Source organism: Triturus cristatus, chromosome 11 (genome assembly GCF_964204655.1).
Source record: "Triturus cristatus chromosome 11, aTriCri1.1, whole genome shotgun sequence".
NCBI classification, from domain to species: domain Eukaryota; kingdom Metazoa; phylum Chordata; class Amphibia; order Caudata; family Salamandridae; genus Triturus; species Triturus cristatus.
Window position 1 is genome coordinate 1,120,903,091 of NC_140594.1, and position 19,770 is coordinate 1,120,922,860.

General features: G+C 43.3%; 1 protein-coding gene across 2 annotated transcripts in view; it reads left to right on the plus strand.

Annotated features, from left to right (window-relative positions):
- The window catches only part of LOC146786155 (uncharacterized), a 248,697-nt gene that overhangs the window by 174,889 nt on the left and 54,038 nt on the right, over positions 1-19,770 (plus strand). For both annotated transcript variants that reach the window (XM_085635676.1, XM_085635677.1), the window contains exons 9-11: positions 1,425-1,838; positions 6,421-6,792; positions 18,018-18,389. In XM_085635676.1, coding sequence (XP_085491802.1) covers positions 1,425-1,838; positions 6,421-6,792; positions 18,018-18,389 — 1,158 coding nt within the window. The remainder of the gene's footprint in view (positions 1-1,424; positions 1,839-6,420; positions 6,793-18,017; positions 18,390-19,770) is intronic.

Sequence of the window (19,770 nt, forward strand, 5' to 3'; positions counted from 1 at the left end):
TGCTCTTTGTGGTCAACATGTTTCGTGCTCTCAGTGTCCGTAGGATCTGGGCACTTCGTCAGGACAAAAGAAACTATCTACACAACATGATAAGTGATTCTCTGCATACCATGTGTTCAGGTAGGTACTCAAGGTGGCTGTCTAATGCAGCTAGCAACGGAGTCCGGCGGTCTAATGGACACCAAAAGTGTGTCCCACGTTCGCTGAACATTGGCGTATACACCTCCCTGGTGCCGGATCCGGCACCAGGGCAGGTGAATAGGCCAACGTTCAGCAAACGTGGGACCCACTTTTGGTGTCCATTAGACTGGTGTCCAATAGCTGTGCGGATTAAAAGATAAGGGGGTTAAAAAAAGAAATTAATTTTAGTAATTAGACTTAACCAGCAGTAGATATGCACCAAGTTGATACTAAAATTAGCAATTTGTCATATAAGTGCATTGATGTATCATCTGTGGGTCTTTTCGTATCAATGAAACCTTTCAGGCATTCAAGCGTGAGTGCTCATTTATCAGTTAATTAAATGTGGAAATATACTTGATTCAGCTTAATATTTTCACAAAACCCGAAGAAAATATTGATAAATGCAGATAAAATTAGCAAAAAATAAATATGGATAAATAGAGATGGAAACGTTAACAAAAAAAACATAAAACTGGGAGCCCTACTTATATTCCAACACCAGTACTACAGCGGAGAGTGTTACAGGCACTGTGGATATGATCCCTCATATTGCTAAGATGGTGGGCCACACTGGATTTACACGGAGGTTCCTGGTCCCACTAGTTAATGGCTGTGGACCCATCTAAATCATACCCCTGTGGTCTTCATGCTCTGGGTAGTAAAGGCATTGCTTACCCTTTCACAGGTGCCTTGCTGCTGCTTGCCCAGTGGGCTTCTCATATCTTCTCCTGGCTCAGAGGAGGGGAGGGAGTCACCGGTTATGTGGGATTTTGTCTTCAGATGACATCTTCTGAGCTAGGATGATTCAATTGAGGATAAGGGGGTCCTCTTACACAGAGTACCTTTCTGTTTTTGTAATTGTATTTCTGTTTGGCCCCTCGGTCTGTACTGTGTCAAGAATAAAAATGGCCCTGCACACTACCAAGCTTAAAATGAAAAAGATTAAAGAATGGCCACCCTGTCCAGAGAGACCAGGAGAGGCTTGTGCTCAAAAAAGAGAGGCAAAATCAGAAAAGACTGGGATGGCACGATAACCCATTAAAATTCGGGAGAGTCATTTATACTTGATTTACTCGGGTCTTGTAAGGTCACACATGTCACATTGTACGGACTTTGATGAGAAAGGCGATTCAGAGGCAATGATAGTTTTTTTCTGGTAAAGCTCTGACACATATCAAATAGTAATTCTGAATGTAGTACACATGCTTGTTGTATAAATTGTATTTTCTTCATTCATGCAGGGCCTCAGGTTTCTTTTACGAATGTTACAACAGTGGCTGCAACTCAAATTGTGGCAACCACATTGCCAGCAACATCACTCAATAAGGCATCAAGCACTTCTCAGTCAATGCCCCCTGCAACTCCTGGAACATCTACCACCTCTGGGCTAGGCATGTCGAAAACTATTGCATCGTCAGGAACAAACCAGACCAACACGTCAACAGCGAACATGACCGAGTTCAAAAGCCCCAACACCGTTCAAGCAAACGCTTCTTCCACACCAACTGTATGGTCCATACTAATCTCTGGAGCAACAACAACACAACTCAACAATACCAATGGGACAGGAACTACAGGGAAGGATCCTGCAACAGGACAGGTCATATCGGCACCAGTTGCCCCATCCAATCAAAGCACAACATCAACATCTACAGGTATGGCAGGTGACTGACCAGCATAAAGTACGGCGTGCATGTGTATTTTCAAAATGGTGGACTTTTCCCATTCTTTCAAGCTCTCAATGCAAGTCTTGATTTGGCATGGACATTCAGGTCAAAAACTCTTAAAATTACATGTCATCGAAGAACTCTATCACGTAGTGTAGCAAAGTCCGCACGCTGCAAGATTCTAGGGGCAGAGGAAAATCTAATTTCTCTGGTGGGGACTTATGTGATGTAACAATTCTGCTGGGCTTTGAACAAGCTTTTACATTTAAACCTGATCTGTCTAAAAACAAATTTCCCATGTCCATGCGTGATAGGATGCTCCAGTCTAATTTTTTCCTTTGAATCCTGGGACCTGTAGTCCTGTTTTATAATGAAATATACAAGTCCAGAATTCAAAGAAAAAACCTGGACTGGAGAAGAAAATCTCGCATGAATCTGGAGAACTATGTTGGGCAGGTAACACCATGTTTGATTTGATTTTGGTGATCCTGACACTTTTTGCCAACAGAGCTGTATTCTGGGGCATGTAGTTTTACTTTTTCCTTTTACACCATGGGCTTCCCTTGTCCTGCATAAAAAGTGGTACTAGTTTTCGATCTGAATGTTTGAGTAACACATTCAGCCTTCAAAGAAAATATACAAGGTATCAAACGTGTTTTACAATAATAAAAAAAAAGACTTTTAAAAACATTACCTAGCTCACATGCTACATTGTGGATGTGGTTGACTTTCTGTTGCAAGTGATTAATCTTTCTGTTACATGGACTACTCTAGTGATGGTTGGAGTTTCTGCTTAGATCTCACTGCTATAACTGATTTGTGAAATTAGCGAGAAAAGATTTTCTAGTTTCTTGAGAGTATGTAACTAGAGTTTCCTAACTGGGCTGTTTTGCTTGTGTGTTGCTTAAGGCACAGGTTTAGGTCAATCGTGGTTCCTAGTGACGTCAAAGACACTGCCTGCATAGGTGAGAGACAGACCAAATTCACTGTTTCGAAGGCGACAGTGAAGCAAGAAGGACTAAGGCAGCTCAAGGCTGATGGGGCATGACAACACTGTTAAAGGAAAAGAGAAGAAGAGGGCCAAAATGCATGATGGGATCTCATAGACCTGGTGTGCACACAAAACAAATCACTGAAAATGGTCTAAAGGCCCAGTGTGCCCCACAGAGTTTAACTTTAACAAAAAGGCGAATACTTCATGTGTAAATAATACTTGTGAATACTGGGAACTTTTTTAAATAGTGCTGAACTGTGAAAAGTTGGTAAAATGCACCATTTTGAGATGGTCTTCATCACCTCTAAAGGATGGTTCTACTCAAACTCAATTGAAGTTCAACAAACACAAGGGTGTAAAATTAAAAAAAACATTTATATACAGTGTGAAGGCGTACAGTTGCAGGGGGAGGCCCTTCACCACACACAATGGTTTGCTGAAGATTTAGGCCTCCAAGGAGGGGGAGACTCTTATACAGTAGGTTGGAGGATCCAAGGAATGGCCACAGGGAGTGCCAGAACCACAAAATGTATCCACTGGGCACTGCACATGTTAAAACGCAGAGTGCATTGGTTCGTCACAAGAGGGCTGAGTGTCAGGTGTCGTTATTGTCCTCGAATGAGCTGAGTTGAAGTCTCTGTCAAGTGGGGTCAAGAGTAGGAGGATCTGGAGCAAGAGGCTGCTCACGGAACTATCTGGCTGCACTTGAAGTCTCTGCACAATGAGTTGTGGGCCAGGAAGACTCTACCTGTGGACGCTGCAGTTAGTCGAAGAGGGAAGCAGTTGGCTTAGGCTGTGCCTCTGGGAACACAAGGCCTACACTCATGAATTTGTGCACAGTGGCTGGCCACTGAGCACCTCTAAAGGCTGTGTGCATAGGATTCCAGAGCAGAACACGTGAGAGTCATGTGGATGCAGTTCAGATTCAAAGACTGATCATCTGGATGAAATCCACTTGCCTCATATTAGCTCGGACAAGACCGAGATGGTTGTCTTTGAGAAGAACGCCTCACTATGGGACTTCTGCTGGTGTCCCCACCCCCTCGCCCTGTTCACAAGTTAGAAACCCTGGAGCGATCATAGACAAGAATCTGGACGTGACCCCCCCCCCCAAGCCAATCCAGTGGTCACGGCTTGGTTCAACACACTAAGGATTCTGAAGATAATCCTTCATATGGCTATCAGGCGCCACCAGGAAAACTATCATTCTAGCCCTCATCACTAGCCGAATGGACTATGGTAATACCCTGACTCCAGACTGTCCAAAACGCTGCAGCCAGACTAGTCCCCAGACTCCCGCACCAAGCCCACATCACACGACACATTAGAGAACTCCGCTGGGTCCCGATACACAAACACATACACTTTAAACTCCTGACCCAAGTCTAAAAAGCTCTCCACAACACTGTCCCTGCCTATCTAAACAGCCGCACACACTTCCACCAACTTTTCAGACACCTCCTCTCTGCTGGGCTCTCACGAGCACACACCCCAAGCATACACAGAAGCACCTTCTTGTTCCTGGCCCCTAAAGCCTGGAATGATCCCCCACTGCACCTTAGAGGCTCCTCCTCTCTTCTTGACCTTTGCAAGAAGCTGAAGATCTGGCTTTTCGTGTAAGCCCCCCCCAGGGCTGTCCTCACACACCTGCTAAAGAGCACCTGGATACCCTCATGAGTGGTTAGAACCCCAGAAAAACACATACCATACCATAACCAGGGTCGGCCCCTCCGCTAAGGCGGAGGAGCATCGCCCACTGCCTTTCAGCATGACAAAAAAGGAAAAATAAAATGATAATAATGCAATGTTATTATCTTTTTATTATCTGTGCTGTGTCAAATATGTGGGGCAGGGCTAAGCTGCGCAGGAGGAGGAGTGGTGGCAGCCTCCTAAGTGCGCATGAATGTTTGGTCTGCCGTCTTGGGCTGGCCAAACATTCATGCGCACTTTGCATGATCTCCACCCAGGCTGAATTACAGCCTGGGTAGAGAACATGTTCAGACTTCCATTCCCTGTCTGTGCACCAAACCTTGGCACTCAGACCAATCACAACACTGCATTGCAGTGTTGTGATTGGCTTAGGGAAGCCTGTCCTGCTTGCTGTTTGAACAGAAGCCAGGAAAAGGATGGAGAGGACGGAAGAGTGGTGGCGGCCGGCCAGCCGGAAGGTGTGATTTTTTCTCCCTGCTTCCCTCCTTTCCCCCCTTCCTGGCCCACTACTGCTTTGTGGGAGCAGCCGTGACTGACCATACCATACGATAACATACCATACCATAACATAAAATCTCACTTGCATAACACTTCTTTGCAGTCATATCCCCTGAGTTGATGCCCTTGAAATTAACGCATACACTAATAAGAAAATAATGCTCTAGGAAAACCATAATTATCTGAATGTTTTCAAAATCATTTACCCACACTCAAGAACTCAGCTTCCATTTATCAGTCCCCCACAGCTCCCACTTTAGGTCTGAAACCCCCAAACTCCACCACTAAAGGAAAGAACACATTTTCAATACCACTATCCAGATGTAGATCTCCATATTCCTTTGCCCACCACCTGACCTGGAGCACACCAACACATTCCCAGTATGAACAGTGATTGCCCATCCCCTCTCATAACACCAAGAACAGGTCATCCAGCTCCATGGATGTGAGCCACCGTACCACATGGCAAAGCAACACCTGCTTGACTGGGTGAAGTCTCAAGAAAAACAGACACAAAGAGGAGAGGGGTAGTGAGGCTCATTATATGACACAGGAGGTGCCTACAGATTAGACTGACTTACTTTGAAGTGTAGTCAGGAGGGATTTGTACCTGCATACCTGTGAGGCATGCTTTGCAACATCAAGAGGTTTCAAGTAGACAAAGGAAACACTCTCTTAAAGGGGGACCTATTAAAATAAGCCACAGGCAATAAATGCAGTGCTTAATTTGTAAAAAAAAAGAAGTGTCAGGTCTCTTGTGAGGAGGCCACTGCAGCTTGCACTACACATTGCCCCTGCTGCGCTGCCATCACACTCCAGTAAGTATGACTATTCAGACCATTTCAGGCCCCCAAATCTATAAGAATGGCTTGGGCGGCAGGTAATAGTCATTTTTAATTCTTATTGAATTAATAATTGACTGTTGTTGTGGTTATCTCAGACAGCGCCCCCTTGTGGCAAACTTTCACAAGCACCGTTGTTGACAATTATATGCCAGTGCACAGCACCGGAAACCACCGGCTCAAATTAAGCACTGAAATAATTTGTGCTGGATAGATGGATATTAATTAAAACTCCAAGCATGAGGAAGAGATATACCAGAATGACAACAAGGTCAAATACCTAAGTAAGAAAATAGGAACAAGGAGTTTTGTTTCAGAGGGTGGGAGGACCCAAAAACGAAAGGCATTTTCAACAAACCATAAAGTACAGGTAGGAATTCATAACTCATAAGTAAAGAGCTCACACTAGTTGCTAAACCATGTAATCTAGACTAATATCTAGTGGCTCATAGAGTACATTTGTATTCTTATGAATTCAATTGAAAGGTGTTTGTTGAAAAACAAAATATGTTCTCTATTAATACAGGGCCTCAGTCTTCAGGAATAAATGCTACAACAGTGACCACTGTCCAAATGGCGGCAACCACTTTGTTAGGAACACCTCCCAACAATTCCTCAAATGTTTCTCAACCAATACCCACCGCGGGCCCTGGTACATTTTCTACTGCCAACGCCGCATCACCAGTGGCAACAGCCTTCAAAAGCCCAAACACCACCATTCAAACAAATACTTCTGCCATGCCACCAGCATTGCCCATGCTGACCTCATCACCTGCAGCAACTACACAACAAAACAACACCAATGGGACAGGAGTCACAGGGAAAGATCCAGGAACTTGGTCCCTGATCTCTGCACCAGGAGCCTCATCGAATCAGAGCACCACAACCAGAACCACAGGTATGGGATGTATCTGATCTTTGTGTATATGTTTATAACATTGGCCATATGGTTCCATCACTTCCACCAAATATGTACTCGTCGGATGGTTCTGTTGATGAAAATAACCATAAAAAGCCATTTTTAAAGGTTTTCAATTTGTATGCACTGATAAACCTTTTAAATATTACTTTTGTCCGGGGATTTGAGGAAGGTTTGCAACACTATATTAGTGGTAGATTGTTGTGAAGTTGTTTAAAAAAAGTAATACCTGTTCGACCATCCTGTATACAATTCCTGTGCCTCTAGTGCCAGCGGGGTCTGGTGCAGAGAGTGACCTTTGGCTTTCTGACTGTCAGAAAGCACTAACCTTGAACTTATAACTTGTACCTTATACCTTGTTTGATCCAATGGTTTCAATTCATTCTTCCATCTCTTTCTGCCTTTCCCAATGACCACATACAGTGAGAATATAAGGGCTAGTCATAATAAAGGGAAATTGGAATTGAATAGCAGAGACAAAGGAGCCACCTTAGCACTACCACTGTAAGTCGTCACTTCAGCCCTAGGTTGCTTGTGTTCCAGTTCAGGGAGGACCTAACCTTGCAGTTTGGGCTGGACTGTTGCCATTAGAGCAGGGTGAAGACGGATTGCATTTGGCTGGGTCCAAACTGATGTGGCATGGTGCTTGAAAAAAGATGGATTGGGATGCGACCCATGAGATTAATTCATAAATCCATTCATCACCTTGTTGTTTTTGCATTTAACGCTCTAAGTGCATTGGGTATGCCCAGAAGTGGGTCGCGGGCACATTGTGCTACTGGAACCAAGCTATACCTAGGTGAAGAGCCCTAACTAGGGTGAAACTGGTCCTTGGTTTCTTGTTTTCTGGTTCAAGGAGGACCTGGCCTGACAGTTCGGTTTTGACTGTTCCCATAAAGAGCAGGTTCTGGCTGGGTCCAAACTGAGGTGGCATGGTGAGCAAAAAACGATGGATTGAGATGCAGCAGCAAATAATTGCTAGGGGCTGAGATTAATTCAAGCATTCCTTCCATCATCTTGTTTTTGCAGTCATCGGACTACTGCATGAGGTTCAGTAGTTAATTTGTAAAACTATTGTTCTGGGGAGGACTTGACCTAATGGCTAAAGCTGCCAATTTCGGGGCTGGGGAACCGGGTTCAAGTCTCAGCGTTGCTCAACATACTGTGATTTAGTGAAAAATCACATGCCTTCCAGATGAGTGTGTTCTTAACTGGTGCTATAAGCACTGGTGCTGAGGATTAGGCGCCGGTGCTGAGCAACAGAAAACGCCTGCTCAAATTAAGCACTGCTTCCTGATCCAAGAAAAAGTTGGGTCTGTTCCTTTGATGTCAGTTCTTGTTTGAATCAGACATAACAAAGAAAGTCATCAACAAGTTTATATTCATCACAACACATTTGTTCCTGTGGTTTTTGGCACGTTCATTGCCCACCTGTTGCTTTTGTCCATGATTTTTGCTCCTATCATCCTGAATTCCCTCTTGATAATCTACTGGATGCATTTGCTTTGCTATTTACAATTCTAAAATATCAGGGAGATTTTGATGTTTATTCTGACGACGCTCCATCTTCAGCCAAGGTCTTCAAGATTGACAAGAAACCTTTTTGCCCTTTGTGGCTTTTTCTTCTTAACTGGGACCCCCTTAAGGAGACACTTGACACCTTACACGTGACCTCTTAAGTGCAGAGTGACACTGTGGCGGCTGGGAGGAGCAGCCCTCTCGTTGGGCAATCAAGAAGTAAACTTGACAAACCTTCACAGCTTGACAATTTGAAAAAGGCCTCAGAGTGTTTCATTGATTGAATGTTCAGATAGCCTTCATCCAAACGGAAGAGTTCCTTTTTTACTGGTGATAGAGGGCATAGCCACCATTTTGAGACCTGAACAGGTGATACTGTTGCTCACAGCTCCATTTCAAGCAACTATTGCTCCACGCAAAGAAAGAGAGATACCTAGACTACCCTCTGCTGCTTCAGGAAAGGAAGAAGAAAATATTTTTCTTGGGGAGAGTAAACATTTCAAGAAACACAACAAAACTTGGATGTGTTGGATGTCCTCACACATCTGTGAAGAAGCTGAATGTGAGGAGGGTCACTTGCAATTTATTGGGGGTCAGAGGACACTACACCTTTGGTAAATCAACAAAGCAATGATATCTCACATTGAAGCATGAGGAAGAGTGCGAGGAGTATGAGATGTTCCTTCAGGAGCAGAAGATAAAAGAAACAGGTCATAAGCAATCAGAGAGACTTCAGAAAGTTCTCCAAAAGGTGCTCCAGGAAGCAGAAGAAAATAATCCTTACCTAAGCATCTTAAAACTCTACTTCATTGACACCAAAATCAACATCTGGGGTGGAAAAAAGAACCCCAGGATTGGTAATAAAAAGAGAAAATATCATTACTTTAAATCCTAAGACACTCTTTGCCTCCAAAGATTAAAAAAAAAAAAACAGAAAACACCCAAATAATCTAAAAACATGACATCTAAAAAACAACATTCCCTTAAAAACTGTTTTTTTTAGAACCACAACAAAAAAATAAAACAGAGATTGTCATTATAAAGGACTGGGGCTTGCAAAGCTGACCACAGATAGTTGGCATCATGGCCTGGAGTTTAATTGGCAGTGTGTATCTATGCTTCAGCTGCAGGTTCCATCAAAAAGGCATCTTTTGATTTGCCTATAATTTTGACCCTGTGGCAGTGCTTAATTTGTAAAATCTTAAATGCTAGGGCTCTGACCAGGAGGCCACTGCAGCTTGCACCACCCATCCCCCATGTCATCTCTGCCAAAACTACTACTAACCATCGCTCTTGCATGTAAATGTGACAGTTCAGATTATTCCAGGTCCCCAAAGTTAAAGGAATGGCTGGGGAGGCAGGTCTTAGTCATTTTTTAATGTATATTGTTTCCCTCAACAAGTATTATACTGCTCATCTCTAAATTACATGAGCAGTGCCAGCTTGTGGCAGACTGCTCTAAGTGTGGTGTTGACAATTAGGTGCCGGCCGAGCCCCGGAACCAATTAAGTGCCGGTGCTCAGCACCGGAAATCTCCGGCTCAAATTAAGCACTGCCCTGTGGACAGATTTACACCAAGTTTAGAAATTGCGTGGTGTAGTCAGCTACAGTCTGACATTACCATTTTCATGCCAATCCACACAGGGGGTGAAAAAAATATTTTACCATCTTAGCTCCTATAGGAAGTTTTGGTAGCGCTTGCAGCCTAAGCTGCTGAATGTATTTACACCAAACTTGGCTTAAAAGTAGAACTTTACTCAGAATTTAATAATAACAATAAGATTCTTTTTCGAAGTATCTTTAGTAATTTTAGTTTTTTAATTATTCTTTATGAACATTAGCTAATCAAATGTATTAACATTAATTGAATTAATTTAAGGTGTTTTTGTCTATTTGTGAGCTGCAAACGTAGATGACACATTACCTTATACCATGTATAATATATTTAAATGTGTCTTTTTACCTTTATTGGATCTCTTTTGTAAAAAGTGAGTGTATATTATTTTAAAAAATATTTTAGAGTTTGTAAACAATACCCAACCAAATTCTATTCTTTTTTTCTATAATTAGTGATGTGTGCTAGTTAATGTTCACAAACATTTTATTGAAGTCACACAACAGATATAATTATCTTGTCACAAAGCGTATTTGTTAAATTAGTCATATGATGGTGGTGAAAAAATTATTATTAACTAATCAATTATTACATTTTTGCTAGGGGGTGTTTTAGCTTTTAGGTGGAGATGTATTTAAAGGGGGAACAACCTTTACAATGCAACTATTACAACGCACTACACTTACAACGCAATTTTTACAACGCAACATCCACTACAACGCATTCCATTACATCGCATGACACTACAACGCATTTTTAAAAACTACCTTTACAACGCATTCCATTACATCGCATACTACCTTTACAACGCATACCATTACAACGCATAATATTACATTAAAACCCCTACACTATCCAACACTTACCCTACTGTTGCACCCCCTGGAGTAAGAATAGTAATTTTTACCCCTATACTATCCAACACTTACCGTACTGTTGCACCCCCTGGAGTAAGAATAGTAATTTTTACCCCTATACTATCCAACACTTTCCCTACTGTTGCACCCCCTGTAGTAAGAATAATAATTTTTACCCCTATACTATCCAACACTTACCCTACTGTTGTACCCCCTGGAGTAAGAATAGTGATTTTTACCCCTATACTATCCAATACTTACCTTAAATGCAATGTAATATTATGCGTTGTAATGGTATGCGTTGTAAAGGTAGTATGCGATGTAATGGAATGCGTTGTAAAGGTAGTTTTTAAAAATGCGTTGTATTGTCATGCGATGTAATGGAATGCGTTGTAGTGGATGTTGCGTTGTAAAAAATGCGTTGTAAGTGCATGCGTTGTAAAAGTGTGCGTTGTAACAACATACATCCATTTAAAGTCATTTCCATTTGATGCTTGAACTGTGTGGATGGCTTGCCACAGATCTCTTGAAGTCTGGATCCTACAATATTCCATCCTGAGTCTAATGGGCAGAGCAATATATTAACAAGCAAACCTTAGAGAATGATTTTGGTTATCCAGGTGTTAGGGTAAAGAGGTTTGAATTTCATGATGTGAGATGGAGACCTGCAATTCCAGAATTACAGCATATACCCAGAGTTCTCCAAAGTAATGGAATTATTTTAAATGTAGAAAATAATGATATTGGTCATATTACTGGTTTATGCTTTTGTTTGATGGACGACCTTGCTTTAAAAAAACAAATCAGTGTTTCAACAAGGTGTCGGCTGGCTTCAAGAAATTAATGAGAAGGGGATTTTTGTACATCTTGACTATGAATCTGCAAAGCTTTCAGGGATCTAAATCCAGGAATGCTCTAAAAATATTACATTTGAAAAACAAAAGTTTGGAACAGGGAGCATTTTTCCTTGTTCAAATGCAAGGTTCACAGTCCCTTGATGGAGTCAAAGATACGGTCACTGTAGTGGCCATTACAGGATGTCATGGGGCATAAAGGAACCATGGAGCATTCCCGAGCTCAAGGGAGGATTTGTGTGGGGTAGGGTCCCAAGCAGAAGATTTATTTTTTTGTGTGCAGTTTTTATATAATGCGAACCCGGCTCGGAAGGTATTGAAGCGCTTTAGATGAGAACCAGTTACATTACACAAGGACACCTTCATTATACAGGGAGGTTAAGTGATTTGCCCAGAAACACAGGATGCTGAGCGGACGCTGAGACTGGAACCTTGTTCCCCAGTTGCAAAGTCGGCAGCTCTGGTCATTACACATCCACTCCCTAGCTCTCCCCTAAGTGTGTGAATTCATGATTTTACTAATAGGTCTGTAAGTTCTCTAAAAAAACTATATCATTAGTGCCTGTGGTAGATCTGGAACCTGGCCTGCTTCCAGGTGAACACTTGATCAGTTTTAATCACCTGTGTAGTGTTGTGTTATTATGTGCAGTAGGACCCTTGTGGTCCTTGGCAGACTCCTTACAAAGTTACATAATCAGTTAGGAGGTATTTGGTGTGTGCCCGGGTGAGGTCAATAAAGTCTATGGTACAGTGCACTCAGTTAATAGTTTCATGCTGAAGAATAAAGATGTGTATTACAGAGCTCTGTGTCTGGCGTAGTCATTTACATGCTCCAGAGCTGGGGTGGATGATACAACTGGCGACAAGTAGGAGATACATACCCCGAAGAAACAAGACTGCTCTCCCTGAGAGTTTGCCGAGGTCCAGCAAACTGCTTGTGCATGCCACGTGCGCCCCAACAAGCAAGCTACGGTTGGCGTATGTGGACTCTAAGCGCTGCCCTAGCTCGTACAAGGCCTTTGAAGAAAGTGAAGGCCCTACAGAGGAGCATGATCAGAAAGCCCGCCAGAATCCTACTGGTAAAGCCGAAGAAGGAATACTGCACCACAGTGTAACACAGGACCATTGTCCATACAAAGCAGAAAGCGTTTAAGGCGGAGACAACAAGGCGCAAAGAAATGATAAAGGCAATGACAACCAGGTATGATGCACATAGAGTGGTGGTGAACATGTGCAAAAGACAATACCATTACTCACCGTCAAGAAGGAAGATGGTGTTGTACGACATCAGCCTGGCCGCGACAACCCAAATGTAAGTACACAGTTAATTCTTACATTAGATGCAGGTCCGAGTGAGCAGCAGCTGTCGTTGGGACTGAATATATTCTCAAAATCAGTAAGTCCCAACACAAGTTATGACACTACTGTGTTCTTGAAGCCACCACCGCCATTCGACACTGCCAAAAAGCAGTATATTGGAGCCAGATTGACTGCATGGATCGAAACGTTTGATGACTTCATAGATGCTCTAGAAGAAGTAGATGACAAAGAAATCATCAAATACTTAAATAATCCTGCAAGTGATGGAGTCAAAGAAGTGATAAAGAAAATATCACAAGCTGATGAGGCATTGTACCGTCAAATCAAAGAAACTTTGGAAGCCAAGTTCAATCCAATGCCGAATGTTGACTATGAAAGGTACATTTTTAACCAGGCAAGATAGCAAGCTGGTGAAACGATGGATGAGTTTTTTGAAAGACTTGATACCCTCATAAAACACTGCAAGTTCAGTGAATTCAATGACGAAGGAGCCATGCGTTTCAGAGTCATCGATGGTTGCCTCATGATTTATTCAGACAATGCATGCTGAGAGAAACACTCAGTCTAGAAAAGGTATTCGTGACTGTGAGAACTAAGGAACATGCAGATCAACAGGCTGCTGATATGGAAGCTGGAACAACCCAGAAAGGATCAGCATTGATCATGAAGAGTAAGCAGAAACACAAAGTTTAGGTCCAGAGGACGATGTCGCCGAAGAAAAACAAAATGTGTTTCCAAATTTGATGCTCGTTTCCACATGAAGGTAAATGTCCCGCCATTGGCCAGATATGCAAATGTTGTGGGAAAGATAACAATTTCATAACAGTCTGAAAAGTGAAAGAGAAACTAAGTGCGTCAGGCCGAGAAGAGAAAATGGGTGACCACAGAAAGACATGTGCATGTAGGATTGGCTGCTTGCAAAGAAGAACCTAAGTAAAAGAGATAGCACCACGTGAAGCAACCAAACTCATTTGGCCATTGCTTCAAGATCACACTAAAGGTAAGTGGCTGCCCTACAAATTTCATTATAGACAGTGGTGCATCGATCAATATCATGCCGGCAGAAAAATACAGTAAACTGTCTCCAGTACCCGTCTAACACCATCGAAAACAAAGGTGTATACATGGGCTGCTTCTGCGCCATTGCAAAGTTAAGGGTCATTTGTAGTGACCATAAGGCATAAGAAAATGACAGCACAAGCACAAATTCTTGCTCACCAAGGTCCTTCGTCGAGTGCATGTTTACTCAGTTTCAGGACTGACATAGGACAGATATCCATCAACTACAACTTCAATGCACATTCTGAAATAGTGAGTCAGTTCCCATTGTTTCATAGACTAGGGAAACCAAGACAATGAAGGCGCAACTTCACATTAATGAAGACGTTTGTCCTGTTGCTCAGCAACACCGTCAAATTGCTTTTCATTTACAGGAGGCTGTTGAGAAAGAACTAGAAGCATTATTAAAGCATGACATAATCGAGCGTTCTACTGGTCCGATGTCATGGGTTTCACTCGTAGTGGTAGTGCCAAAAATGTACATGGGAGGTGCAGTGCGCATTTACGTACATGATTAGACAGCTGAATTGTGCCAAAGACTTCTCCCATCTTGATTTGAACAAAGGATACCATCAACTCGAGCTGGAAGATTACATAGGTACATTACTTCTTTTACAACTCATGCTGCTTGGTTCAGATACTCAGACTCAGTTTTGATGTGTCGGCGGCAGCAGAAATTGTTAAGGAGGTCATTCACCGACAAACTCAACCTGTCACACATGCTTTTAACTACAGTGATGACATATTATTGTTTGGGGTCATACGAAAGGAACATGACAAAGCTCTTACACAAGAATGTTGTTTAGGTGCCGATGCAAGTCTCACGTTAAATGCAGAAAAGTGTGAGTTTCACAAAATCAAAGTCAAATTCTTTGGGCATATTTTCTCTGAAGGAGGGATGTTTCCTGACCATGAAAAAGTACAAGCATTGTCATCCACCTGTCCCACACAAGATGTAACCACGCTGCGATCCTTCTTAGATATGTCCAGTTATTACTCCAGATACATTCGTGAATTTGCCACAGTGTGTGTCTCATTAAGAGTGTTGACAAAGAAGAATGCCCCCTTCCAAAGGTCCTCTGAATGTGATCAAAGTTTCAAGAATAACAAACATGCAATTAAAAATGCAACTGAAATGGCTTACTTTGATTTAATGTTACACACTGTGATTGTTATGGATAGAAGCCGGGTGGGGTTGCACACGATCCTTGCTCAACACAATGAACATCCAAATGCTCAGAGACACATTGTGTCCCATGCTAGCAGAAGTCTATCGTAGACTGAATGTGCCTATGCTGAGCCAGAAAAAGAGAGCCTAGCTTAGTGGGGGCTTGTGAACATTTTCATGTGCATGGAAAGCATTTCACCCTTGTCACTGACCACCAGGCGTTGCTCACCATTTTCAGAAATCCGGGGCTTGAGATTGCAAGAGTATGATTACATTATTGTGCATGAGCCAGGGAAGGATCAAAACCCCGCAGATTACTTCTCACAAGTGCTGTTACAGCGTCACAGTGCAAAGTCTAAAACAACTGAAGCATACATCAACTAGTAAAGTCTAGCCCCCCTTCAGCTCTAACCATTGCTGCTACCAATACAGTGACATGCGCACACTCATTGATGTCATTGCAATGCAATCATGGAGAAAGCATACTTGACCTCTCACAGATGACACTGAATATCCAAAATGTGCAGGAAGAACTTTCTGTGAGTCAAGAAGGTATTATGCTGAGAGGTTCGAGGATTGTCATACCTGAGAGCTTGAGGTTTCCTCGCCTTGTTGAACGAAACGAGAAGGTACTGAAAACATGTCATCTGTGTAACTTCTTATCTCCCAAGACAACACAGCATCTACTAAATATGGCTGACCTTCATAAACGAGCGTGGGAGAAAATTGCAGTTGATTTCTTTGGACCCTTAAACAATAGCCATCATCTCATGGAAGTTATTGACGAGTATTCATGTTTTCGGTTAGTGGAAGATTTATCATCAAGCACACATGTGGTGGGGTGTTCCCTCCATCCTCAAATATGACAGTGGTCCACCCTTCAATAGCAGAGAATTTAAAGACTTTCTCAGTTGTTTGAACATCAAGCATCAGAAAAGCACATCTCTGTTGCCACAGGAAAATGGCATTGTCGAACGATTTATGGGCAGCCTGAAGAAGGTAGTTCATCGTTCTGCGCTCCTTGAAATTGATCTCAATTCAGCCTTATGTCGAGCCCTTTGTGCCTATTGGTCAACTCCGCGTTCGACAACAGGTGAAAGCCCTGCCACCTTGCTGTTTGGTAGAGCCATTAGGGCAAAAATACCACAATGGACCACAAGCCGAGTGATAGACCTTGATGAGATTTGTGTCACAGACAGTTCTCACAAAAGTAAGATGAAAGTCTATGTAGATAAGTGGCGATGCACACAGGGCACGATTTTCGAAGATGGAGACCGGATCCTAGTCAAACAAAAACAGAAACATAAGACTGGCGCTCCATTTAATGCTGAAGCATTGAGAGTCGCGACAAGTAAAGGACATATGGTGACTGCTCAATGTCCTGGAAAGTACATTATGAGGGACTCGTCACATTTCAAGCATCTACCTTGATGTTTGTTGGTTCCAGACCTTACGAGTGACACAAGTCCACCTGAGTACCATAGTTAAGCATCTGAGTCTACATCTACGATGACAATGCAAATCTTTCACCGGGTACATTTCGATCTGGAAGATTGGTGCGAGCACCTCGACATCTCATGGAAGAATTCTAATGTATATATGTTGTCCGTATTTTTATTTAACGAAGGGGGACATATAGTGTTGTGTGATTATGTGCAACAGGACCCTTGTGGTCCCAGGCGGACTCCTTATAAAGGTATGTAATCAGTTGGGAGGTATTCGTGGTCAGCCGCGGCCGCTGCAGGTAAGAGTGGTGGGGCCTGCTGGGGGGGGGGGGGAGATTTCGAGAGACGACCACAAGGGAAAATTAAATAAATAACGATTTTTCCCTCATGGTCATCTCTCGAAATCCCCTCCCCCCCCCCAGCCGGCCCCTCCACTATTACCTGCAGCGGCTGCAGCTGTTTGTGGTGTGTCTGGGTGTGGTCATTAAAGTCTATGAGGCAGTGCTTTCAGTTAACGGTTGCATGCTGAAGAATATAGACATGTATTCCAGAGTTACGTGTGTGGCGTCATTTGCATGCTCCAGAGCTGGGGTGAATGCTACAACCTGCTATCAACCAAACACCACTAATAGTCAGTGAGGGAGGTCTAAACCCACTCCACAGATATCCACATAGAAATGGAGGCAGTGGAGTACCACAGAAGGTATATTCTCCCTCTAGATGTCCCTCTACCTAGGAGCTTTCCCTTATACAGAGAAGGAGGTCATACATATAGTGAGCCCAATTCCCTCTTCTTCCACCTCTTATTACAGACATAAAAAAGTTAAATAGCAATGTAGGGAGCAGCATATTGGAGCCTGGTCTCGTGGAAAATAGACAAGAGAGAACAAAGGCATATCTTTCTTTACCAATAAAATAGGCTACATTGTGATTTGAAGGCCAAGGGACACCTTCTCCTGATGGGATTCACTTCATGTATCTGGCATTGTTCTGAGACATACGTTGCTAGTACCCCAAGGGAAAGCAAACCATGTCCTAATAAAAGCTAACAAACACATAAACAGGCAAAGAATCGGCAAAGAATAGGATGAAACTAAAATAGAATGGAAGAGAAATAGGGCAAAGCGACTTTAAGGAACAAAATAGATAAATTAGGGAATATTTTTTTAAGAGGTGTGCAAAACCCCGGAGAGGCAATAGAAGGCAAAACTTAAGGTTCAAGTTAGCACTAAAGAGTGTATGTCTGACTTTATTTGGTGAGTCTTACAGGTCAAAAACAAATCCTAAGCTAAATTCTGATGGATGATACTGTGAGCTTTACTGAATTACAAAATGCTTGTCCTGTAATTTTGTTCTTAATTGTTACAGTGCCTCAAGATTTGTTTGTAAATGCTACAACAGTGGCCATTGCACAAGTGGTGGCAACCACTTTCACTGAAAATGCTTCTCAATCAGTGCCCACTAAAGGGCCTGGCACTTTCCCTACCCCTGGGTCTGGACAAGAGTCCAGAGGTGCCAACCAAAGCAACTCAACCTCACCACCAGTCTCAGTGTTCAATAACACCAGCATCGCACAAGCAAACACTTCTGCAGTGCCTGCAGCATCGTCTGTCTTAAACTCTGCAGCGACAATAACAGGACAACTCAACAAGACGAATGAGACAGGGATTACAGTGAAAGATCCAGCAACAGCATCAACAGCAGGAGGATCAAATCAAAGCATATCAACTTTACCAACAGGTAAGGCAAGTCAAGGCTCAAACCTGAGACATATTTTTCAGAATCACTGATGGTGATTTTATGATACTTATTTGATTTCTGATTACATTGGCCCATTTGGGCAAATCTGCAAGAAAGTTGGCAAAATTTATACAGGCTCAAAAGTGATCTTGAAAAGGTTGCCACACTGATCAAGAAGGGTAAAAGTTATATTGGGGTGGCAGGACCTGGATGTCAGAATTTATATTTCAATTCTGAATATTCCTGTAGGGGAGATTTGCTTAAGAATGGCTCAAAAACTGTTGTGCAATTAGCAACTACATTTATCTTTCACCTAGAATAATGATTCCAATTTTGTCAATGCTCTGTTGTACCAAAACGGTGGTGCCAAAAGATGTTCCAGTAAAACATAAACTTGAGCTCAGGATTGGTGAAGAGCTCCCTGCCAAGTGAAGGGTGCTACTTGTAGGGACATCAATCAATCAATCAATCAGTGCATTTATAAAGCACCCTACTTACCCGTGAGGGTCTCAAGGCGCTGAGGGGGGTGGGGTGCCACTACTGTTCGAAGAGCCAGGTCTTGAGGAGTTTCCTGAAGGCGGGTAGGTCTTGGGTCTGCCGTAGGTGGGTAGGGAGGGTGGTCCAGGTTTTGGCGGCGAGGTAGGAGAAGGATCTGCCACCGGAGGTTGTTCGTTGGATGCGGGGGACATCGGCGAGAACGAGGCTGGTGGAGCGGAGCCAGCGGGTGGGGGTGTAGAAGCTGAGTCTGGTGTTCAGGTAGGCTGGTCCGGCATTGTGGAGTGCTTTGTGTGCGTGGGTGAGGAGCTTGAAGGTGATCCTCTTGTTGAAGGGTAGCGAGTGTAGGTCTCTCCAGTGGGGTGACGGGGGACATTGACGATTAGTCGGGCTGAGGCGTTTTGGATGCGTTGTAGTCGTCGTAGGTGTTTGGCTGGGATTCCTGCGAAGAGTGCGTTGCCGTAGTCCAGTCTGCTGCTGACGAGGGCCTGTGTCACTGTTCTTCTTGTTTCGGTCGGGATCCACTTGTAGATCCTGCGGAGCATGCGGAGGGTGTTGCAGCAGGAGGAGGAAACGGTGTTGATCTGCTTGGACATGGAGAGGGCGGAGTCGAGGATGAATCCTAGGTTGCGTGCATGGTCGGTGGGTGTTGGTGCTGTTCCCATTGTGGTCGGCCACCAAGAGTCATTCCAGGCTGAGGGGGTGGGTCAGAGGATGAGGACCTCCGTCTTGTCTGAGTTCAGCTTAAGGCGGCTGCTCCTCATCCACTCGGCGACGGCCTTCATTCCTTCGTGGAGGTTGGTTTTGGCAGTGTGTGGGTCCTTGGTGAGGGAGAGGATGAGCTGGGTGATGTCGGCGTAGGAGATGTTGTTGAGGTTGTGATGGT